At 39.9% G+C, this 17977-nt stretch overlaps 1 protein-coding gene across 16 annotated transcripts in view; it reads left to right on the top strand.

The window, feature by feature from the left end:
- The window catches only part of ELAVL2 (ELAV like RNA binding protein 2), a 173399-nt gene that overhangs the window by 147034 nt on the left and 8388 nt on the right, over positions 1–17977 (top strand). For 13 of the 16 annotated variants that reach the window (XM_051857178.2, XM_070066011.1, XM_070066010.1 and 10 more), the window contains 3 exons: positions 5497–5650; positions 9486–9711; positions 17905–17943. In XM_051857178.2, coding sequence (XP_051713138.1) covers positions 5497–5650; positions 9486–9711; positions 17905–17943 — 419 coding nt within the window. The remainder of the gene's footprint in view (positions 1–5496; positions 5651–9485; positions 9712–17904; positions 17944–17977) is intronic. The other 3 variants (XM_070066034.1, XM_051857193.2, XM_051857188.2) reach the window with 1 other exon arrangement.

Here is a 17977-nt window from a genome sequence, read left to right as displayed (position 1 = left end):
CTGATAATTATTTCATTTTCAAGACCTGATGGCATTGATAAGTCAATTTTTGTCTCTCCCTTGCCCAGTCTGATCTCATTAGTAAAGATTAATTGGAGAAGCCATTGGCTGGAGCATGTATTTGCTTGTTGCTTTTAACTGCCTCCCTTCTTCTCCCCTCAAGTATCTCAGTATTGCATGTCTTTGTTTATTATATCACTTGTAGGGTTGTGAGAAATTCCAGAGCAAACCTAAGTTTTAAATTGCTATCTTTGGAGTAGATTGGTGTTCAGTGTTGTACTCCCTGTTTCATCTTTAAATATTTAAATTGCAGACTCTCTGGCTGCCTCTTAAATTAGATCCTTCGCTTAGTAGTTTTGACATTTCATAACCTTGCTCCTCAGGCATTAAATATTCACCTGTTTAAATGGCAGTGAAAATTTAAAATCCAAAATGCATGTATTAATCCAGTGAGTGTAGATGGAGAACAACTTGCACTTAGAGCTGGAAGAAGCTGTGTTGACCACAATAAAACATACGCTAGAAGTTCATTGCATTGAAGTATTTCTAATAGAATTTGTCAGTTAAAGCAAACTGACTTATGGGGTTTCTCCAAGGGATTTAGTCTCAGACACGTAACACTTTGAAGCTGAAGATAGCCCCTGCATGATTCTCTAGGTGAGTATTAAAGCAAGGCACTGTGTAAACTACAGATGAAAATCAGAATGGAGAAAGTTGTTGATAATTGTCAGAAGATTTGATCTGGTGACTGATTTGACTCTCGAAAGTGCAAATCTTTATGTCACGGCAAGCCTTCTTCCTGCTTTGGTCCAAATACATTGTCTATTTGTAATTCTGAGAGATGAAGGAAGAAATTTTTCCTGAAATGAGGTTGAAGATGGGAGTTTCTTTTGTAGAGCAGGTGACAGTGAGCTGCTTTAATCCTGAGAACCAAGGGGGTCTGTATGAAACCTGCTGCATTGGTCTGGGAGGAAGGGAAGGGCACTTGCCTCTTCTAACATCTTTATTTCCTGAGAGTGAATGGAGGTAGCATTGCCTACTTTTTTTTTTTCCAACCTCTAAGAGTATCTAGTTTTTTTCTAAATATTTATTTATCCATCTATGTATTTGAGAGGCAGAGACAAAGATCTATATCCACTGTTCATTCCCCAAATGCCAGTAACAGTTGAGGCTGGGCCAAGCCAAAGTCACAGGCCTTGAAGCTAATCCAAGTCTTTCCCATTGGTGTCAGGGACCCAACTACCTGGACCAACACTTGCTGCTTCCCAGGGTGTGCATTAGCAAGAACCCAGAATCTGAAGCAGAGCTAAGACTCGAACCCAGGCACTCTACTCCAACATGGAATGGCAACATCCCACGTGGCGTCTTAATTGCTGTACCAAATGCCCACCCAAACACTGCTTCCTTCTAAGAATTAGAAAATAGAACTAATTTATTATGTGTCATTTCTCCATTTAATCTCAGTTATCACTAAGGAAAGTTGTTTGTTTTAAACAGTATCATTAGAAAGTAAAGTAACTTCTGACTGCCATTTCTGGTGACATCCTTTTTCTCTTGTGCTTAATTTCTGTGTGTGTACAGGAGAGAGAGACAGTAGAGCAAGCAAGCAAAGATGAATTTTTCTGATTTGGAAGAAATGAGCAAATAAACTAATCACCATAATGTAGTTAAGTGTAGTATGGTGGGGAGAATACTGGTTGGGGAGACAAGGCCACAGGGCCAAGAAGATCAGAGCTTGAATCTAGAATTCAGTCCCAATTGTGTATAGCCTTAGCCATGTTGTTTACTGTACCTTTGCTGGTTTCCCCAACTGTAACATACTTAATGTGTTTTCTGCCTACCTCACGGGGTTGTTGTGAGGCACAGAGAAAATACCGTATTCGACAGTGCTTTGTAAATTATGAGGTCCTTTCACTTCCTAAATGTAAATTGGATGTTAAAACATTTTGTTACCACCGTGAGTTTACATATGATCACAGGTCACCTCTGTTCTGCCTGTTGTAATGGAAGCTGGTTATTTGACAAGGTTACTGAAAGAAGGTTTGTCTTAAAGCCTTTTTAATGGGGCTGGGAATTAAAGAAGCAGTGTGAATTTGAGTGGACACTGAAAAAAAGAAAAATCATAGTTGACCCAGGTATGTTTTCATAGCTTTTATATAAGCACTAAATATAAACCCGTTTTCCTAAATATATTTTAGAATAGCTTTTAAAGCACTCCACCCACACTCGTCTGAAATACACAAAGCAATGAATGTCACTGCCTGAGTAAATTATTCTGGAACACTGCAATGGACTCAGGTTACCCTTAACTTTAATGATCTGGGTTTTTAACCTGCATCCTCAGGGGCTTGCAAGAGATTAAATAATATTTATAGTGTACTCATCAGGGTTTTGAGAGTTGTGCTAAAAGAGAGTTGTGCTAAACATTTCATATAGATTTGAAATTATTTTGTTTAATTTTTCTAATACCCATACAAAGAAGGTACAAATATATGGCAATAGGCTCTAAGTTCACAAATCCAGTAGTAAATTCACCTTGTTTTGAGCTCAAGGACCAAGACTGGAGAGCTGCCACCTTTATGCTGTCATGCCACCCTTGAGTTCACGTTGAGACTACCTGCCTCTGCTGCCTGCTTCATCAGTCGTTGGAAGTTAGTCTCCTGTGAAACTGTAGCCCATGGAAAGTGGCTCTCTATATGGTCATACTTCAGTCACATGCAGTGAACTGGCTGACTTGCTGAGAGCATCCTACCTCAGAAATAAAGCTATGGAGTCCAACATGGGTGTGGGACCTTGAGGAGTGGGGTGCTTAGCTTTCCTAAATTATTGAGAACTGTTCTCTAGAAAAAAAATTAGATATTTGTTTATTGACATTTCTGAATGCATATATAATTCAGTGGCTTTATATTTCATCAGTTTATAAAGTCCCAATATTAGATACCACTTAATTATGTGATTACTTGAAAATTTCCTTTATTTTTCATTTACACTTTCCAGTTTTGATTGTTCTAAGTGTTCAGGAATAAAGGGAAAAAAAGTAGTATGTGGATAGTTACCCATTTTCTCTACACCACTGTTCCAAATTCATTCGTTCTGTAGGACAGGACAGTACTGATATGACTTCAAAATGTACCTTTGGAATGACAGGTGTACTTTTACTTGTTAATGAGAAAACTGTGTACACTGTTGGCATGGGTAAAAAATTGAAGTTTTATAAAATAGCATAAAGCTTGACTTAAATGTTTTATTCTGGAAAGCTGTAGAAAAAATGTGTGGTCACAGAGCTGTGGGATATTTTAAACTACAGAGAAAATATTTGGCGTTCCCTGCTACAGGTTATTTAAATATTATAATTAGACAGCATCTCTTTTCGAGAGGATGAATAATAAACTAAATTAAAGGTGGGTACCAATGAATAAAATAAATAGGCAGAGTAATCATATCATGATACCCCAACAAATCAATCCTCAGGTTAGAACCATTGGCCATTTTTATGGATGATCTGAGAGATGGGTATATTGTGAAATATTTGTATTTAAAAACTGGCTGTCCAGGAGAACTTAGTTAAATCAGAGGGAATGTGTGTAGGAATAGCTCATGAAGCACACAGCTATCTAAAATTGGTATGAGATACATTATAAGCAAAGAGCTGACATTGTGGCACAGTGGGTTGGGCTGCCATCTGCGACACTGGCATCCCATATGAGTGCCTCTTCAAGTCTTGACTGTTCCACTTCTGATCCAGCTCCCTGTTAATGCACCTAAGAAAGCAGTAGACAGTAGCCCAGGTGCTTGGGCCCCTATCACCCACACAAGAGACCCAGGTGGAATTCCTGGCTCCTGACTGTGAAGTGAACCAGCAAATGGAAGATCTCTTTCTGTTGCTCTCTGTAACTCTGCTCTTCAAAGAAATAAATCCTTTTTTTTTTTTTTTTAAGCCATTGATTGCAATCTTGGCAAGATATCTAGGTGACTTGGTTATTGAAGTGTTCCTTAAATGCTGTGGCCTAGTAATCTGTTGTGGACTGATGGGATATTGGATAAGCTTTATACATCGAATGTTTCAGCATCTAACAAATGTCAGATATTGAACTAGATATTGAGGGTACAGTAATGAGTGAGGCGTGAGGAGTGATTATAATAAACATGATTATCCGTGTAACATTTTGGATGCCATATTCCAAAGATAGGAAAAATATATAACATGACACATAAAGTCAATAAGAGGAATTAAAGCCTTCTGAAAATCAAGATTAGAAAGACTTGTGGACAAGAAGACACCAAAGGATGATGATATATAGTTTATTCATATATTTAAATTTCTGGGAACTTAAGAAGTAAAATTGTTTTAGAATAAATCAAAGGGCATTCTTTCTGATGAAGAGTAAAGTTTTTAGAAACATGATAACTATGGCCGGCGCTGCGGCTCACTTGGCTAATCCTCCGCCTGCAGCGCCGGCACCCCCGGTTCTAGTCCTGGTAGGGGCGCTGAATTCTGTCCCAGTTGCTCCTCTTCCAGTCCAGCTCTCTGCTGTGGCCTGGGAAGGCAGTGGAGGGTGGCCCAAGTGCTTGGGCCCTGCACCCCATGGGAGACCAGGAGGAAGCACCTGGCTCCTGGCTTCGGATGGGTGCAGAGCGCCGGCCGTAGCGGCCATTTGAGGGGTGAACCAACGGAAGGAAGACCTTTCTCTCTCTCTCTCTCACTGTCTAAGTCTGCCTGTAAAAAAAAAAAAAAAAGAAAAACATGATAACTCTATGCCCAGAAGCTGGTAGGGGTGACAACAATATGCCCAGTGACTTTGGAATCCTGAAGTTTGGAATGATTGGACCTGCATCCCTACTGTAGAGGGTTGCCTCCACAGAGGACAACCTGCTGCCACGAGTATACTGTGCTACATGGGCCAGTGATGTGTGCTGAAGACTTAAAAACTCTCTAGGACCAAATACTCTGTTCTGTCCACTCGGAAGTGGCAATTCCCCTTTGCCTAGAATGTTTCCAGAAATGAGTCAAGCAGGTAATGCTAGGGTTGCTTTAATTTCAGTGTTTGTTGTATGCTTTTTTTTTTTTTTTTTTTGACAGGCAGAGTGGAAAGAGAGAGAGAGAGAGACGGAGAGAAAGGTCTTCCTTTGCCGTTGGTTCATCCTCCAATGGCCGCCACGGCCGGCGCACCGCGCTGATCCGATGGCAGGAGCCAGGTACTTATCCTGGTCTCCCATGGGGTGCAGGGCCCAAGGACTTGGGCCATCCTCCACTGCACTCCCTGGCCACAGCAGAGAGCTGGCCTGGAAGAGGGGCAACCGGGACAGAATCCGGCGCCCCAACCGGGACTAGAACCCGGTGTGCCGACGCAGCAAGGTGGAGGATTAGCCTAGTGAGCCGCGGCGCCGGCTGTTGTATGCTCTTTATAGAAAAGTTAATGAGGTGGTTTTTGAGTTTCTGAAGGGAAGTGCTTGAGTATGCATATATATATATTTAATTTAATTTCCTTTTTCTAGGTTTCCTATGCTCGCCCAAGTTCAGCTTCCATCAGAGATGCAAATTTGTATGTCAGTGGACTTCCAAAAACAATGACCCAGAAGGAGTTGGAACAGCTTTTTTCACAGTATGGACGCATTATTACTTCTCGTATTCTTGTCGACCAGGTCACTGGTAAGTAGGCAGCTGTTCTGGACAGTCATCTGCTCTCTCTGACTGGCAGTTTGTGAAGTATTTTGTCTTCTCATACAGCAGTCTTGCCTCAAGAACACATCAAAGGTATATGTGGGCCAGAAAATGCAATTTTCTGCTGGAATTGTTCATAAATATGCATGGACAAAAATAGATTGTGGAGTGTAGTGAGCGAGTTTGAGTCATTTCCACCCTGAAGGGGCAGGTTTTGAAGCCTGTTTCATGGCTTGTAATAAATTTATAGATGCTATAATCTTCCATTCCAAGCTGCCATGTGAAGAAAGCCCCCATCCTCCGTATAAAGTACTAATAAACAATCTTCTTTTTGTAAAAGCAAAGTTTAATGCAGCAGTATGCAGCTAGTTCTCCAAGGGTAGGTTCCATCCATGCATACTCATAATTGCTGTGAAGTGTGTGTTCCTAGGCTGTGCTGCGCTATTTAGGCAAATGTAAGAGTTTGCAACTTTGAATTTCCAAAAACAATTTTTTATGCCTAATGCAACTTTTAACCAAGCTGAAATGAGAAGGCCAAGAAGTTTATCAAAACTTTTGTATATAAAGGGGCCCTTCTGCCAAAGCTGTTAGTGAAAGGAAAGCTAGCAATGTAGACTTCCTTGATTATAGATTTTTAACCTGAAGTACAGATAGATTTTTCTAGTAAATGAGTTACTTGTTCTTATATAAACATTTCAGAAATAGAGAAACATGGTAAGGAGGGGGGGAAAATCACCCTGTGTAGTGCTATATGCACTTTTCTCTGTTTCATTCTCATTCCCCCACCTCCATCCCTTCCTTCTCTCTTATTCCCTCCCTGTTTTATAATCACCAGATCCTGGAGATACTTTGTATATTGCAACATCTGTTTTTTCAAGAATGCAGTGTGTTTATCCCAAGATAAAATTAAGCTTTTAATTCTCTGAGTGAAGATATCACTTTAGGTGATCTGAATGTGAGGATATGTTAGGCCTCAGTTTTGTGCCTCTGTGCTGTTCATTGGCTTCAAAGGAAGCACTTCCTCAGTGTTCTAGGTAGAAAGGTAATCTACCACTACCTGCATGCCTGGGACAGTGCCCGAGGGATACTGCTGCCAAAGAGACTTCTGTCAAGTAAGGGTATATAAGATAGTCTTAGTTGTGTGAGTTATTCCCTAATCCTTCCTATACATTCTGTCACACTGTATCGAATCCTGCAGACTACTAATGGACTGAAGTAGAAATCCAGGCCTAGCGATCAAGATTAAAATTGTTGAAAGCAACAACAATGCTTTATTTATTTTGTATGTATTATCTGTGCTTTTTAAGTCACTATTCTTAATAAAAACTTAATGAATCCAAAGTAGATTTTACTAGTGAATCAGAAAGTCCATGAAATCCTTTCACTGACAATCGGTATATTTTGAGAGTGTGGGATCACAGGTGTATCTAGCTCACTACATAGCATTTTACTTGATGGTTTTTATGTACTATTCTCCAGCTACAACATCTGCATCTTTCTGGATCCTTGCTAGAAATGCAAATTCTTGGGCCTTACCTGGCACCTATGAGTTTAAAACTCTGAGGGTGAGCATTTCACCCTCCGGTCATTCTGATAGAGGTTTAAATTTGAGGGCCACCAGCTTAGCTGATTGAACCTGTGTAGAGGCAGTTTCACTGCTTATCTAATGCTTTCCTAATGGAACAACTCGGTGTTAGGGGTCATTAATTCTTAAAAGGAGATAGTGGATAAATGAAAGGATATATTTGCCATCAATTCACTATTTCATCTTCAAACTTAAAGCTTTCAGAGCAAGCTAACTTCACCTGAAGTGAAAATTGAAACCCTACAATTTTGTTATCAGGTGGTAATAATGTGCAGTGGACATAGCTTAAGTAGAAAAGTTAGTGATAGGGGCTGTCTGAGATAAGAATATAAGGAAAAAATGCCTTTACCAACTTACACAATTCTAAGCCATTGACCTTATGTAGTATTAATTGTAAAGCAAGTAGATCTTCATTTCTTTTTCGTTTTTTAAATATTTATTTATTTATTTGAAAGGCAGAGTTGCAGAGGCAGAGAGAAGTCTGCCATCCACTGTTTCATTCCCCAGATGGCTGCAATGGTCGGAGCTGCACCAATCTGAAGCTAGGAGCCAGGAGCCTCTTCCAGGTCTCCCATAAGGGGGCAGGGGCCCACGGGCTTGGACCATCCTCCACTGCTTTCCCAGGCCATAGCAGAGAGTTGGATTGGAAGTGAAGTAGCTAAGACTCAAACCACTGCCCGTATGAGATGCTGGTGCAGCAAGCAGTGGCTTTACCCACTATGCCACAGTGCTAGCCCCTTCATTTCTTTTGAAAGTTCCTATAAGTCATGATCGTCTAATCCTTAGCCTAACATTCTCAGTACTCTGTTATTCTTTTCTTCATTGGTATACTGAATCATACATATTTTTCTAGCTGCTCATCCCAAGCCAGTAGTGCTAGGACCAGCTTGTTTGCCAAGAAGCATCTTCCTGCATATTGTTATCTCCTGATAACCAGCTGTGGCCACCCTGACTGACCTGTTCATGCCAATTAAACAGAATAAGTTTGGTTTCCCTTTACCATTTCTCATACACTGGAGAGACGGTTAGCCATTCTTTGCTTTGATTCTGTCTCTACAAGTGGGAAAGTGTGGGACATGGAGTGATCTTTCATAGTCAGAAGTAATGCTGTGAGGCCAGAAAGCTTTGGTGCTTTACTTTAAAAAATTAAATTTTAAAAATTATTATTTGAGGGAAGGAGGGAGAGAGCAAGAGAGCCTGAGAGTGCAGGTGCTCCTGTTTGCTGGTTCACTCCCAGATGCCTGCAATGGCTCTTACCAAACCCAGGAACTCAATCCAGGTCTCCCACATGGGTGGCAGGAGTGCAGTTGAGCCATCACTGCTGCCTCCTAGAGTCTGCATTGGGGGTAGCTGGAGTTGGGAGCTGGAGCCAGGTATTTGCTATGGGATGCAAGTGTCTAAATCAGCATCTTAATAGCCACACAAAAAAATGCCTACCCTGATGTTTAACTTTGTATTTATTTTATTTAAGTTATACAAGTTTCATGTATTTAGTATATACAGATTTAGAAACACAGTGATACTTCTCCCCCATCCTCCCTCCCACCCAGCTTTTTAATTTATTTTTAAAAACTTAGGTCTCTTTTCACCTTTTTTTCCCTCTCCATAATACTCATATTATTTCTTTAATTGGAAGCATAGGAAACTTCAGAGTACCAGGAACTTCTGCAAACATTTTTTCTAAAAGGATGTGTGTACAATAGTATTGAGCTGAAAATTAAAAAATTTATCTGAAATGTATCTTTTACCATGGTTAAAAATATAACATAGCTTTCTAGCATTTTTAGCAAAGGCTGGTTCTCTTGCTATAAGGAAAGGAGCTACCGTGCCCCTCATTTCTAATCTGCTTATCTAGTAGCACGATTTGAAAAATGGAACTTGGGTATACTGTTGATGTTGTTAAAGACAGTGTCTGGGAGGGAAAGAGGAAGGGAGGGGGAGAGAGAGAAAATATGGACGTCCTTGTGCTTTCTCATCTTGGCTTATTGGAAGGCATGTGATAATCAGTACTCATATTGCATAAATGACTTCATGCATTTAAAAATTGCAAAATTATGATTCTCCACTGAATTGCTAGTAGGTTAAAGTAAAACTTTCCTCTTGGTGTGATTTTTGTGGCAAATGTTTATGTGGGTGAAAACATGTTCTTGAGAAGGAAAAATTAATTTATCCTTTCTTCTCTCCCTCCCCTCTCCTTCCACTCCCTCTTTCCCAAATCTTTACTCAAATCTACCATAGGCATATCAAGGGGTGTAGGGTTTATTCGATTTGACAAGCGGATTGAGGCAGAAGAAGCTATCAAAGGCCTAAATGGCCAGAAACCTCCTGGTGCCACAGAGCCAATCACTGTAAAGTTTGCTAATAATCCAAGCCAAAAAACCAATCAGGCCATCCTTTCCCAGCTGTACCAGTCTCCAAACAGAAGGTATCCAGGACCGCTAGCTCAGCAGGCACAGCGTTTTAGGTAAGTCTGGTTTAGTTCTTGTGCCCAGCTACTAAAACTGAAAGAGAGTTTACCACCCACTTTGATTGACAGAATCTCTGGTTTGCTTTCATCATTTTTGTTGTTGGTGTTTTCTTTCTTTCTTACGGGCACAGAGACGACCTACCTATTTGGGGAATAGTTTCTTTCGCTAATATTAAAGGTGGAAGCAAAAGGCCAGTAACTCATAGCAATGGTTCTCTGGCCGGGGCGATGCTACTAAACATCCTGTAGCATACACAGCATAGCTCCAACGGCAGATTATTGGCCCCAAACATGGATAGTGCCATGGTTGAGAATTCCTAACATACAGACTGCTGGAGTCTTCTTAACTGTTTCCAGTGCTTCTGTGTCTCCCCTTTAAAAAGTTTTTTTCTTGATAAACTTTTTGTTCTTGTGTTGCTAGTGTTTGAATTTTTGGATCAAGCTGTTTAGTTATTTGTTTTATAATATCTCCACTCTTAAGGATATGTAATGTATGTGAATACATGTCTGCAGATAGATAAATGCCCCTGCCCTTGATTTTTCCTTATATTTTAAAGGTTGACTGTCTCAGTCTTTGTGGGTTATGGTCTCTGCCTTTAAAAAAAAGTCTATTTAAAAATATAAGAGCCATTCTTTGCTCTTGGACCATGCAGCAACTGGTGTCGGTCTGGATTTGGCCTGTGGGTAGTTATTGCTGACCTCTGTGTAGTCCATAAAATGGTGATGACTTTAGTCTAAAGAAGGCACTTTCTTATTAACAGGTGTAAGTAGTCCAGTTTTTTGTTTTATTCTGATGCTAGGATAACAACCCATTTTGGAGTCATTCAGAAACCATTCCAATCTGCATTTAAGAGAAGTGACTTTAGGAAGTGAAACGGAACACAAAGTTTGCAGGTTCACAAATAAGTCAGTTTTTATTTTCCAGGACATTTAAAAATATCCTTTTAGGCCATATGGTGTACTTCAGCCATAATACTATCTAACCCCTCATACTATTTTTTTTTTAATTACAAGTGTTTATCAATTTTATTCATTCCCTTCCTGGGACAGAATAATTAATTATCAAACATATAGTCACAAATTTAACCCAATGAGAAGTTATATGTTTTCTAGTTCATGTGCATTTTTTTTCATGGTGGTTAAAGCATGCTGAAGAGAGTAGGGATAAAATCAATTAAAATACTTCCTTTTAAGAAATATTTGCTGTTTTACTTGAGGTATGAGGAAGCTGTTTTCCATAAGTGCCACATTAAACTCTTAAGTTGGCTTTTGCCCTGGAAAAAGAGATGGTGCTCTTAAAAGGCTACTATTAAACTGGGTGACCAGGTCCGCAGTTGTGAGCTCTGCTGCTGCTTTGTGAGGAGAGGGGGAGAGTGTTAGTGGGAAAGAAATGTTCACCACCTTTGCCTTTGGTGGATGCTAGAAGAGAATCAGCTCCAGGGGTGAGGAACATCTGGCAAAATTATTTGGTGTGGCCCTGCCAAGGCAACTGCAGATGGGACTCGAAATGCAATAAAATCTATAGCAGGCTAATTTTTAAGCTGTTAATTTTTTTTGGCCCACGAATGATGTTATAAATATCGAAATGGCCCTCAGCAGAAAAAAGGTTCCCCATCCCTGAGAGGGAGAGGTGCATCGTGCTTGCTTGATACTTGCCCTGGTCGAACAGGAAATGTCACAGAACTGATTTTTAGCTCTGCCTCTGAGTTTGCTGTGTGGCATTGTCCTTAAGTGAAAGTATATATAAATACTCCCAACCCCCACACTGAGGACAGAGCATGAAGGAATTTTACAAGTGTCTTAGATGGCCTGTCTAGTCAACTTCAGGATTCTCTGGGGCCTGGAAAGCAATTTTGAGCTGAATTAGAAGAAGGTTCTTTATAACCTATTTTAATGCTGAGAAATTTCTTTATAACCTATTTTAATGCAGAGAAATTATAAAATGTTTGATGTTAATAGAAAGCCATGTTAGTTTAAATTGTTATTTTTCCCATCCAATTTAAGCTGTTTTTGTATGGTAATCATGAAGTAAGATAGCATTTTAACAATGAAGATTGAGTTTGGAGGAAGATTGGGCAAGGAACAGAAAAGACAGGAGAGTGCCTGATTGCTGAAGGGGCGAGGCTTGCAGGTGACCCCATGTTAAAGTGTTGATGACTGCACCATCCATTCTCAGCTCTCCCAACCCTTCCCGAATGCCCTGTGCTTTTTATTCAATGGGGTGATGCCCCCACCCACAGCGTGTTCCTGTGGGTCAGATTCAATAGCTTTTAGACACATGTAGAATCATGAACTTGGAGATTAGATTCTTGACTTTCAGAGAAATTTTTGAAGAAGGGAATAAGAGTTGTTTCACGTTTTAGGCGAAGCCTGGTCAGTAGGTGGGGTAGATTGTTCTTTGCTGTATTGGGTCCTGTCTGTGGTTCCCTTCCCTCTACTTCCCAATCCTCCCGTAATCTCTGTGCAGATAATTAAATAAGGAACTAGTTAATGTGCTCAGTGAAAGTCTGATTTAGACTGGGTGTCGGGAAAAATCCAGACCCTTTATTCCTAGAGTTCAGGGTTTAACTTGATGTGTGTTTGAGGCTTTTCTTTAGTATCTTTAACTTTGCTGTTACTGACTTGATTCTGCCCCCTACCCCTTGTTCTGCTAAGTAAAGGTTGTTCCTTCTTTCACTTCATCAAGAACCTTGAATTAACGACGGTTGTGTTTTGTTGATATTTTGCTCCTTTCTGTTGAGGAGTTGTGGTCTAGATTTCAACACGTACTTTGTCCCTAGTATTTGTGTTTGAATGCTCTCAGCCTTGGGTTTGTCATTTTCCAGCAGACACTGAGAGTATCTCACTGTGTTTTTTCTGTTGTCTTGGGAGTTGAGATTGGGGAATACAAATTATAAATATTACAGCAGTAGCTAAGGAACTTTTACTACTTACAAAGCCCACCATATCTTTTAAGGGCATGTAGTAACATTTAAACTTTAAAGTGATCTTGTGAGGTTTATGGCTCAGTTAACCCATGTGCGTAATTAGAGAATTATTTTAACATGAGCAGTGCTAATCAAATAAGCTTATTTAATTGACTGCAGTTCTCAATAAATAAAGTTGTGTTTATTTTGATGGGCAGTTTGATTCAAGCTCCTTAAATATATATTCTTGGGACATGATGTCTAAATTAAACTTTAAGCCAGATTTTTTCATGTTCTCTGATGAAGCAGCCTTAACTTTGTTGAATGTGATCTAGTCTAATGCTCATGTGCCCACTTCTGTGAACCTTTATGCATTTCTAAAAGAGCCTTTTAACTTAGCTCTAGAGTTGCATGCAAGACATTTGTTGCATCATGACAATTTCATTTTGGAAGAAACTGCTATCAGTCCTCTTGCACGCTCCTCTTTCTCAGAAGATGAGATACTCCCATCTGGTTGAATCAAGGTGTAACTTAATTACGAAGTGGGTCTTGATCAGTGTTCTAGAAAGGTGTGGATAACTATTATTTGTACTATTCAGAATTTTATTTCTCATTAGTAACCTCTCCATATTTTTATTTCTGATTTTAATTTTAGTTTATCTACTTGCATGTGAGCCTTCTGTGGTCTATCAGCTAGTTTTTTTTTTTTTTTTTTTTTAAGGCAGAATTTTTTCAAATGTGTTTTAAATTAAGAATTTTAGGAAGTACAAAATTTTCGTACACTCCTCCTCTTACCTCCCTTTCCATATTTTTATCTAGTGTTAACATTTTGGATTAATGTAATGCACTTGTTACTGCTGGTAAAGCAATATGAACACATTGTTATTACCTGCAGTCCATAGTTCATATCATATCTATCTTTGTGTTGTGTAGTTCTATGGACTTTGACAAATATCTAGTTATTTATCTACCATATTCACAGCATCATATAGACCAGCTAAAGTTCTTGAGAATTAGGCAAGTACTTATTTTGTTTTCTGCTTATAAAAATCTGCCTTTGGAATGTGACTGCTGTATCTTAATAAATGGTTCTGTTCAAAGTATTGACTAGTTTAATCTGAGCTGCATTCTTGCTAATAGAAAAAGGTACACACTGGCCTATTAAGTATTTTTCATAAATTACATAAATTCTAATCAAACATAGAAAATAAATATAGGATAAAGTAACAAACAGTATATAAAATGTTTCTTTCTAATTGCTGGCTGGTTTCACATTTCATTTACCTAATATCTTAATAAATAATACGGCTTCTAAAGCAAGATGCATAAAGTAATATTGATGATTTTCAGTTTCCTCTCTGACTTCACTTGAAACATACTGGATTATCCTGCGCCTAACTTCATAATGTAACGTGTACTGGGATTAGGAGAAATAATTGTCTCTCCTTTTTCTTATTTAACTTGGATTTTTTCTTCCTGGTATTATCCTCAACTCTGATTTATTATTATTATTTTTAATGAGGATCTTTTTTAAGCCACCTTCTCTTGAAGTGAAGGCTACTGTAATTAAAGCTAGGTTATCCAACCCAATCCTTCAAATCCCCTTAATGTTTATTTGTAAAGTAGATTATGTCTGGGCTAAGGAATAGGTGAGATGGCTATGGCCACTTTGCTCCTCTGAGTACTGCTCATTCTTCCCTCAAGGGGAGGCATGCAATGGTTTGGGGAGTGAGTGTGGATACTGGGCACAATGCATTTATTATATATAAGAAAATAATTATTTTTAATTTTATATTTTATTTGAGAGAGCAAGAGCTCCCCCATCCACTAGTTCACTCCCCAGATATGTACAGTATCTGGGACTGGGCCAAGCTAAATCTTAAATTGGGACCCTTTATTTTCCACATTTGTGATAAGGATCCAAGTACTTGAGCCATTTCTTCTGTCTCCCAGCATCTGCATTGGCAGGAAGCTAGAGTCAGGTGTCAGAGCCAGGACTTGAACCCAGGCTGCTCTGGGGCATCCCGGGTGCCTTCTTAACCGCTAGGCCAAACAAGTGCCCCAAGAACGCTTTATTTTTAAACATTAAAAATATACTTAATGACTTCAACTTTTACCTTCCACAGAGGAGTACATCATCATGCATACCCGCTGAGTCATACCGAAGACTTTTAGCTTGATCTCCATTTAAAAATTGACTTCAGTTTTAAGTTACAGTATATAAAAGATGTCCTTGAGCTATGGACAGACATGGCAAAGACATGCAATGTAGGAAGTAATCCTTATGTCCTTTGTGAGATACTGCACCCTTTTCTCTTGTACCTACCTGATTCATAGCTAGCCAACTGCTGCTGGACGTGGGGTACATGCTGCCCATGTGGTGCACCAGTGCCTTCTCTGGTCTTCTGTGGAATGGGGTGTGGATAGCGCTGAAAGAGCAAGGAAAGTTACTGGGCTGAGCTGCATTGAGGCAGAGGGTGTCAGCAGCACTTGGCACAAGTCTCCTTGGTCTGATGCTCTTCTCTCCCGTTCCTGGTGATGGGAAAGGAGAGAGAGAGAGAGATCTATAACTTAAATTCCAAAGGGCCGAATTTTTCCTAAAATAAAGATGAGTACAGAAATCCGTGAAAATCTTGAAAATCACATAGTGCTTCACAGATTGAGCAAAGAGGAGACCCAGTGGGAGCATCATGAGGGATCTGAGTCTAGAAGTCCTAGACCTCCTGTCTGGTGATTCTGAGGATCGAGGGACAGGAGTGAAATTCTGTCTCCCTCAAATAATGTTACTCATTTCTGGAGTAGGCTTGAATGCTACCCTGCTTTGAAAATACTGAAAATTTCTTTAGCAAATTCTGAGTCTGAGCTTTTGGTTACTGTCCTAACTGGGTAGTGGCCGAGAGTGGTGGTCCTTATGTCTAGACAGGTGCTGCCACATTTTTTAGTGAACTAATGTGTTGCCTCTGTACTCTTGGACTCTTAGTGTTTCAGTACTGTATACAGGGACTTCAATATGCTGTTCTATACTACAGGTATCATATAAGGTTAGGAAATTGCACAAGGCTTGTGGACAATAGGATTAAATAAGTTTATCTTTGTGCAACAATATTTTTAAATTATTGCACAGCTTTTTAAAAAAAGATTTATTCATTTGAATGGCAGTTTAACAGAGGGGGAGGGAGAGAAAGACCTTCCGTCCACTGGTTCACTTTTCTAGAAGGCTGCAACGGCTAAGGCTGGGCCAGGCTGAAGCCAGGAACCTGGAACTTCTTCCAGGTCTTCCCAGTGGGTGTCAGGAATCCAGGTCTTGGGCCGTCTTCTGCTGCTTTCCCAGGCCATTAGCAGGGAGAGCTGGATCAGAAGTGGAGCAGCCAGGATTTGAACTGGTGCCCAAATGGGATGCTGGCATTGCAGGTGGCGGCTTTACCCACTATACTACAATGCTGGCCCTGCATAGCTTTTTTGCTACACTCATTTAATGAACTTTCTGAAGACCCCTGCATGGATATGTGTGGATGTCAAAACTGTGCACCAAAATAAACTTTTAATCCCATTTTCCCATGGATCCTTTAAAGTATCCTTATATGCCAAAAGCAGATTTTCTGTCAGATGACTTTATGTGTGTGTTAGTGATACCAGTTGGTGCTGACCTGTATTTCTGGTGTTGGTGGCCTTAATTCTTGAATATAAAGGCATGATATCTTTGATCGTATTTACCCTTCTACAGGTAACAAAGCTGTCACACACATATACTCTTTTCACACATGTGCTTTTGTCCCTTGCAAATGCAAATAGGCTCACTCAGCTGGTTCTCCTGGTAGTTTTCTTATTTAATAACTTCATTACCTTTGTTTAATCATCAGATAATTTATTTTAAACATGCCATGATATAGGTCTGTGGTCAGTGGTACAGTGAGACATAGTGGGACAAGACACACACACACACACACACACCAATGAGGATCCTTTGTTGTTGTGGTTTGTAGTGTTTCCCTGCAGTTGGGTTACATCGGCTTTGTTCTTTTTTTTTTTTTTTTTTTTTTTTTTTTCAAAACAAAAAATGCTCAGTGGAGATTAGGGGCAGGTATTCGTGGGAAGTGTTCCTTTTCACTTCTGAAAGACCAGCCAAAATGTGTTTTGGCTTTTATAAAAACTAAAAGGAATTGCTTTTTCTTGTGTGGTGTAGCCTGACTTCATGCCAGAGGTTAGCTGATAAACTGGAGACTTTTCTTCAAATTTACCCTTTACAGGTGTTTAAAAGAAAGAAAGAAACTTTGTTCTTTATGACCCAAGGTCGTCTTGGGAGAGGGTTAAGCATGGTAGCTCCACAGGGAGGTCATATGGGGTTTGTGTTAAGTTTTGCATGCCACCTCAAAGCAGATATATGGGGTACACTGTGAAACTTAGGACATCACAGTAATCTTTTTGACCATGATAAAGGAAGAAGAATCGAGTAATATAAAATTCATTTAATTTTTGGAACAGGGAAAGGGTAGAAAGTTGAGGAGAATACTTCATTGCCCTGTCACTTTATTTTAACTTTTTAAAAGATAATCATGTTGCCTTGTTTGTTTCCTGCCTGGTTTCTTAACCCTGAGTAGGGCTACACTTCCTGTCGGGGGTGGGGGGGGTGGGAGGGGTGGTAAATACAGCGTCAGGCTTAGGATCTGAACCTCCAGCTTTGTTGCTCACTAAAGCACTGGATCTTTCTTCTTTACTTCCCTGGACCTTAGCTTTGTATATTTGAGCAATGGGAGCATTAACCAAGATTGTAAAGTTCTTTTTTATGCCTCTTTGGTTCTAAGAGACAAAAAGTCCTTCCAAGTTGGGTGATGGACAACTACAGAAATCTGTGATATCAGTCAGTGAATATCAGTACCACCATTTACTGTTGTGTGGACAAGCAATGCCTTTGTATCCCCAGTAAGCAGCAGAATTGTTAAAAGTGATATATGGCAAATCCGGAGCACTTGGAAGTTGCCTGCTCAGAACGCAATGGTTAGCTCTTCCTCAGGTTCCACATTTCCTCTCTGAGCACTTTCCTCAGGTGACCATCATACTTTGCCTGCACTGACCCTTGATCAGCTGTATCTGTGGGAACAGCTAATACCCTGTGCCCATGGCTGCTCATCCTCTCAGGAATATGAAAAGACTCAAGTGTACCTTGAGACTTCACATAGAAGCAGTGTGCAGACATGCCCTTGGATGATGGCAGTGAGGAGCCCAGCTTTCTCGATCATCAAGGGGAAAACTTAAAACTGAAGTTTGCTAAATGTGTGTTTTGCAGGTTGGACAATCTGCTCAATATGGCTTATGGAGTAAAGAGGTAATGATAGAGGTTCATGATAACTCATCATCCC

The sequence above is a fragment of the Oryctolagus cuniculus genome, chromosome 1 (assembly GCF_964237555.1).
Source record: "Oryctolagus cuniculus chromosome 1, mOryCun1.1, whole genome shotgun sequence".
NCBI lineage: Eukaryota > Metazoa > Chordata > Mammalia > Lagomorpha > Leporidae > Oryctolagus > Oryctolagus cuniculus.
The sequence above is the reverse complement of the archived record's forward strand: the minus strand, read 5'-3'. Positions and strand labels throughout refer to the sequence as shown.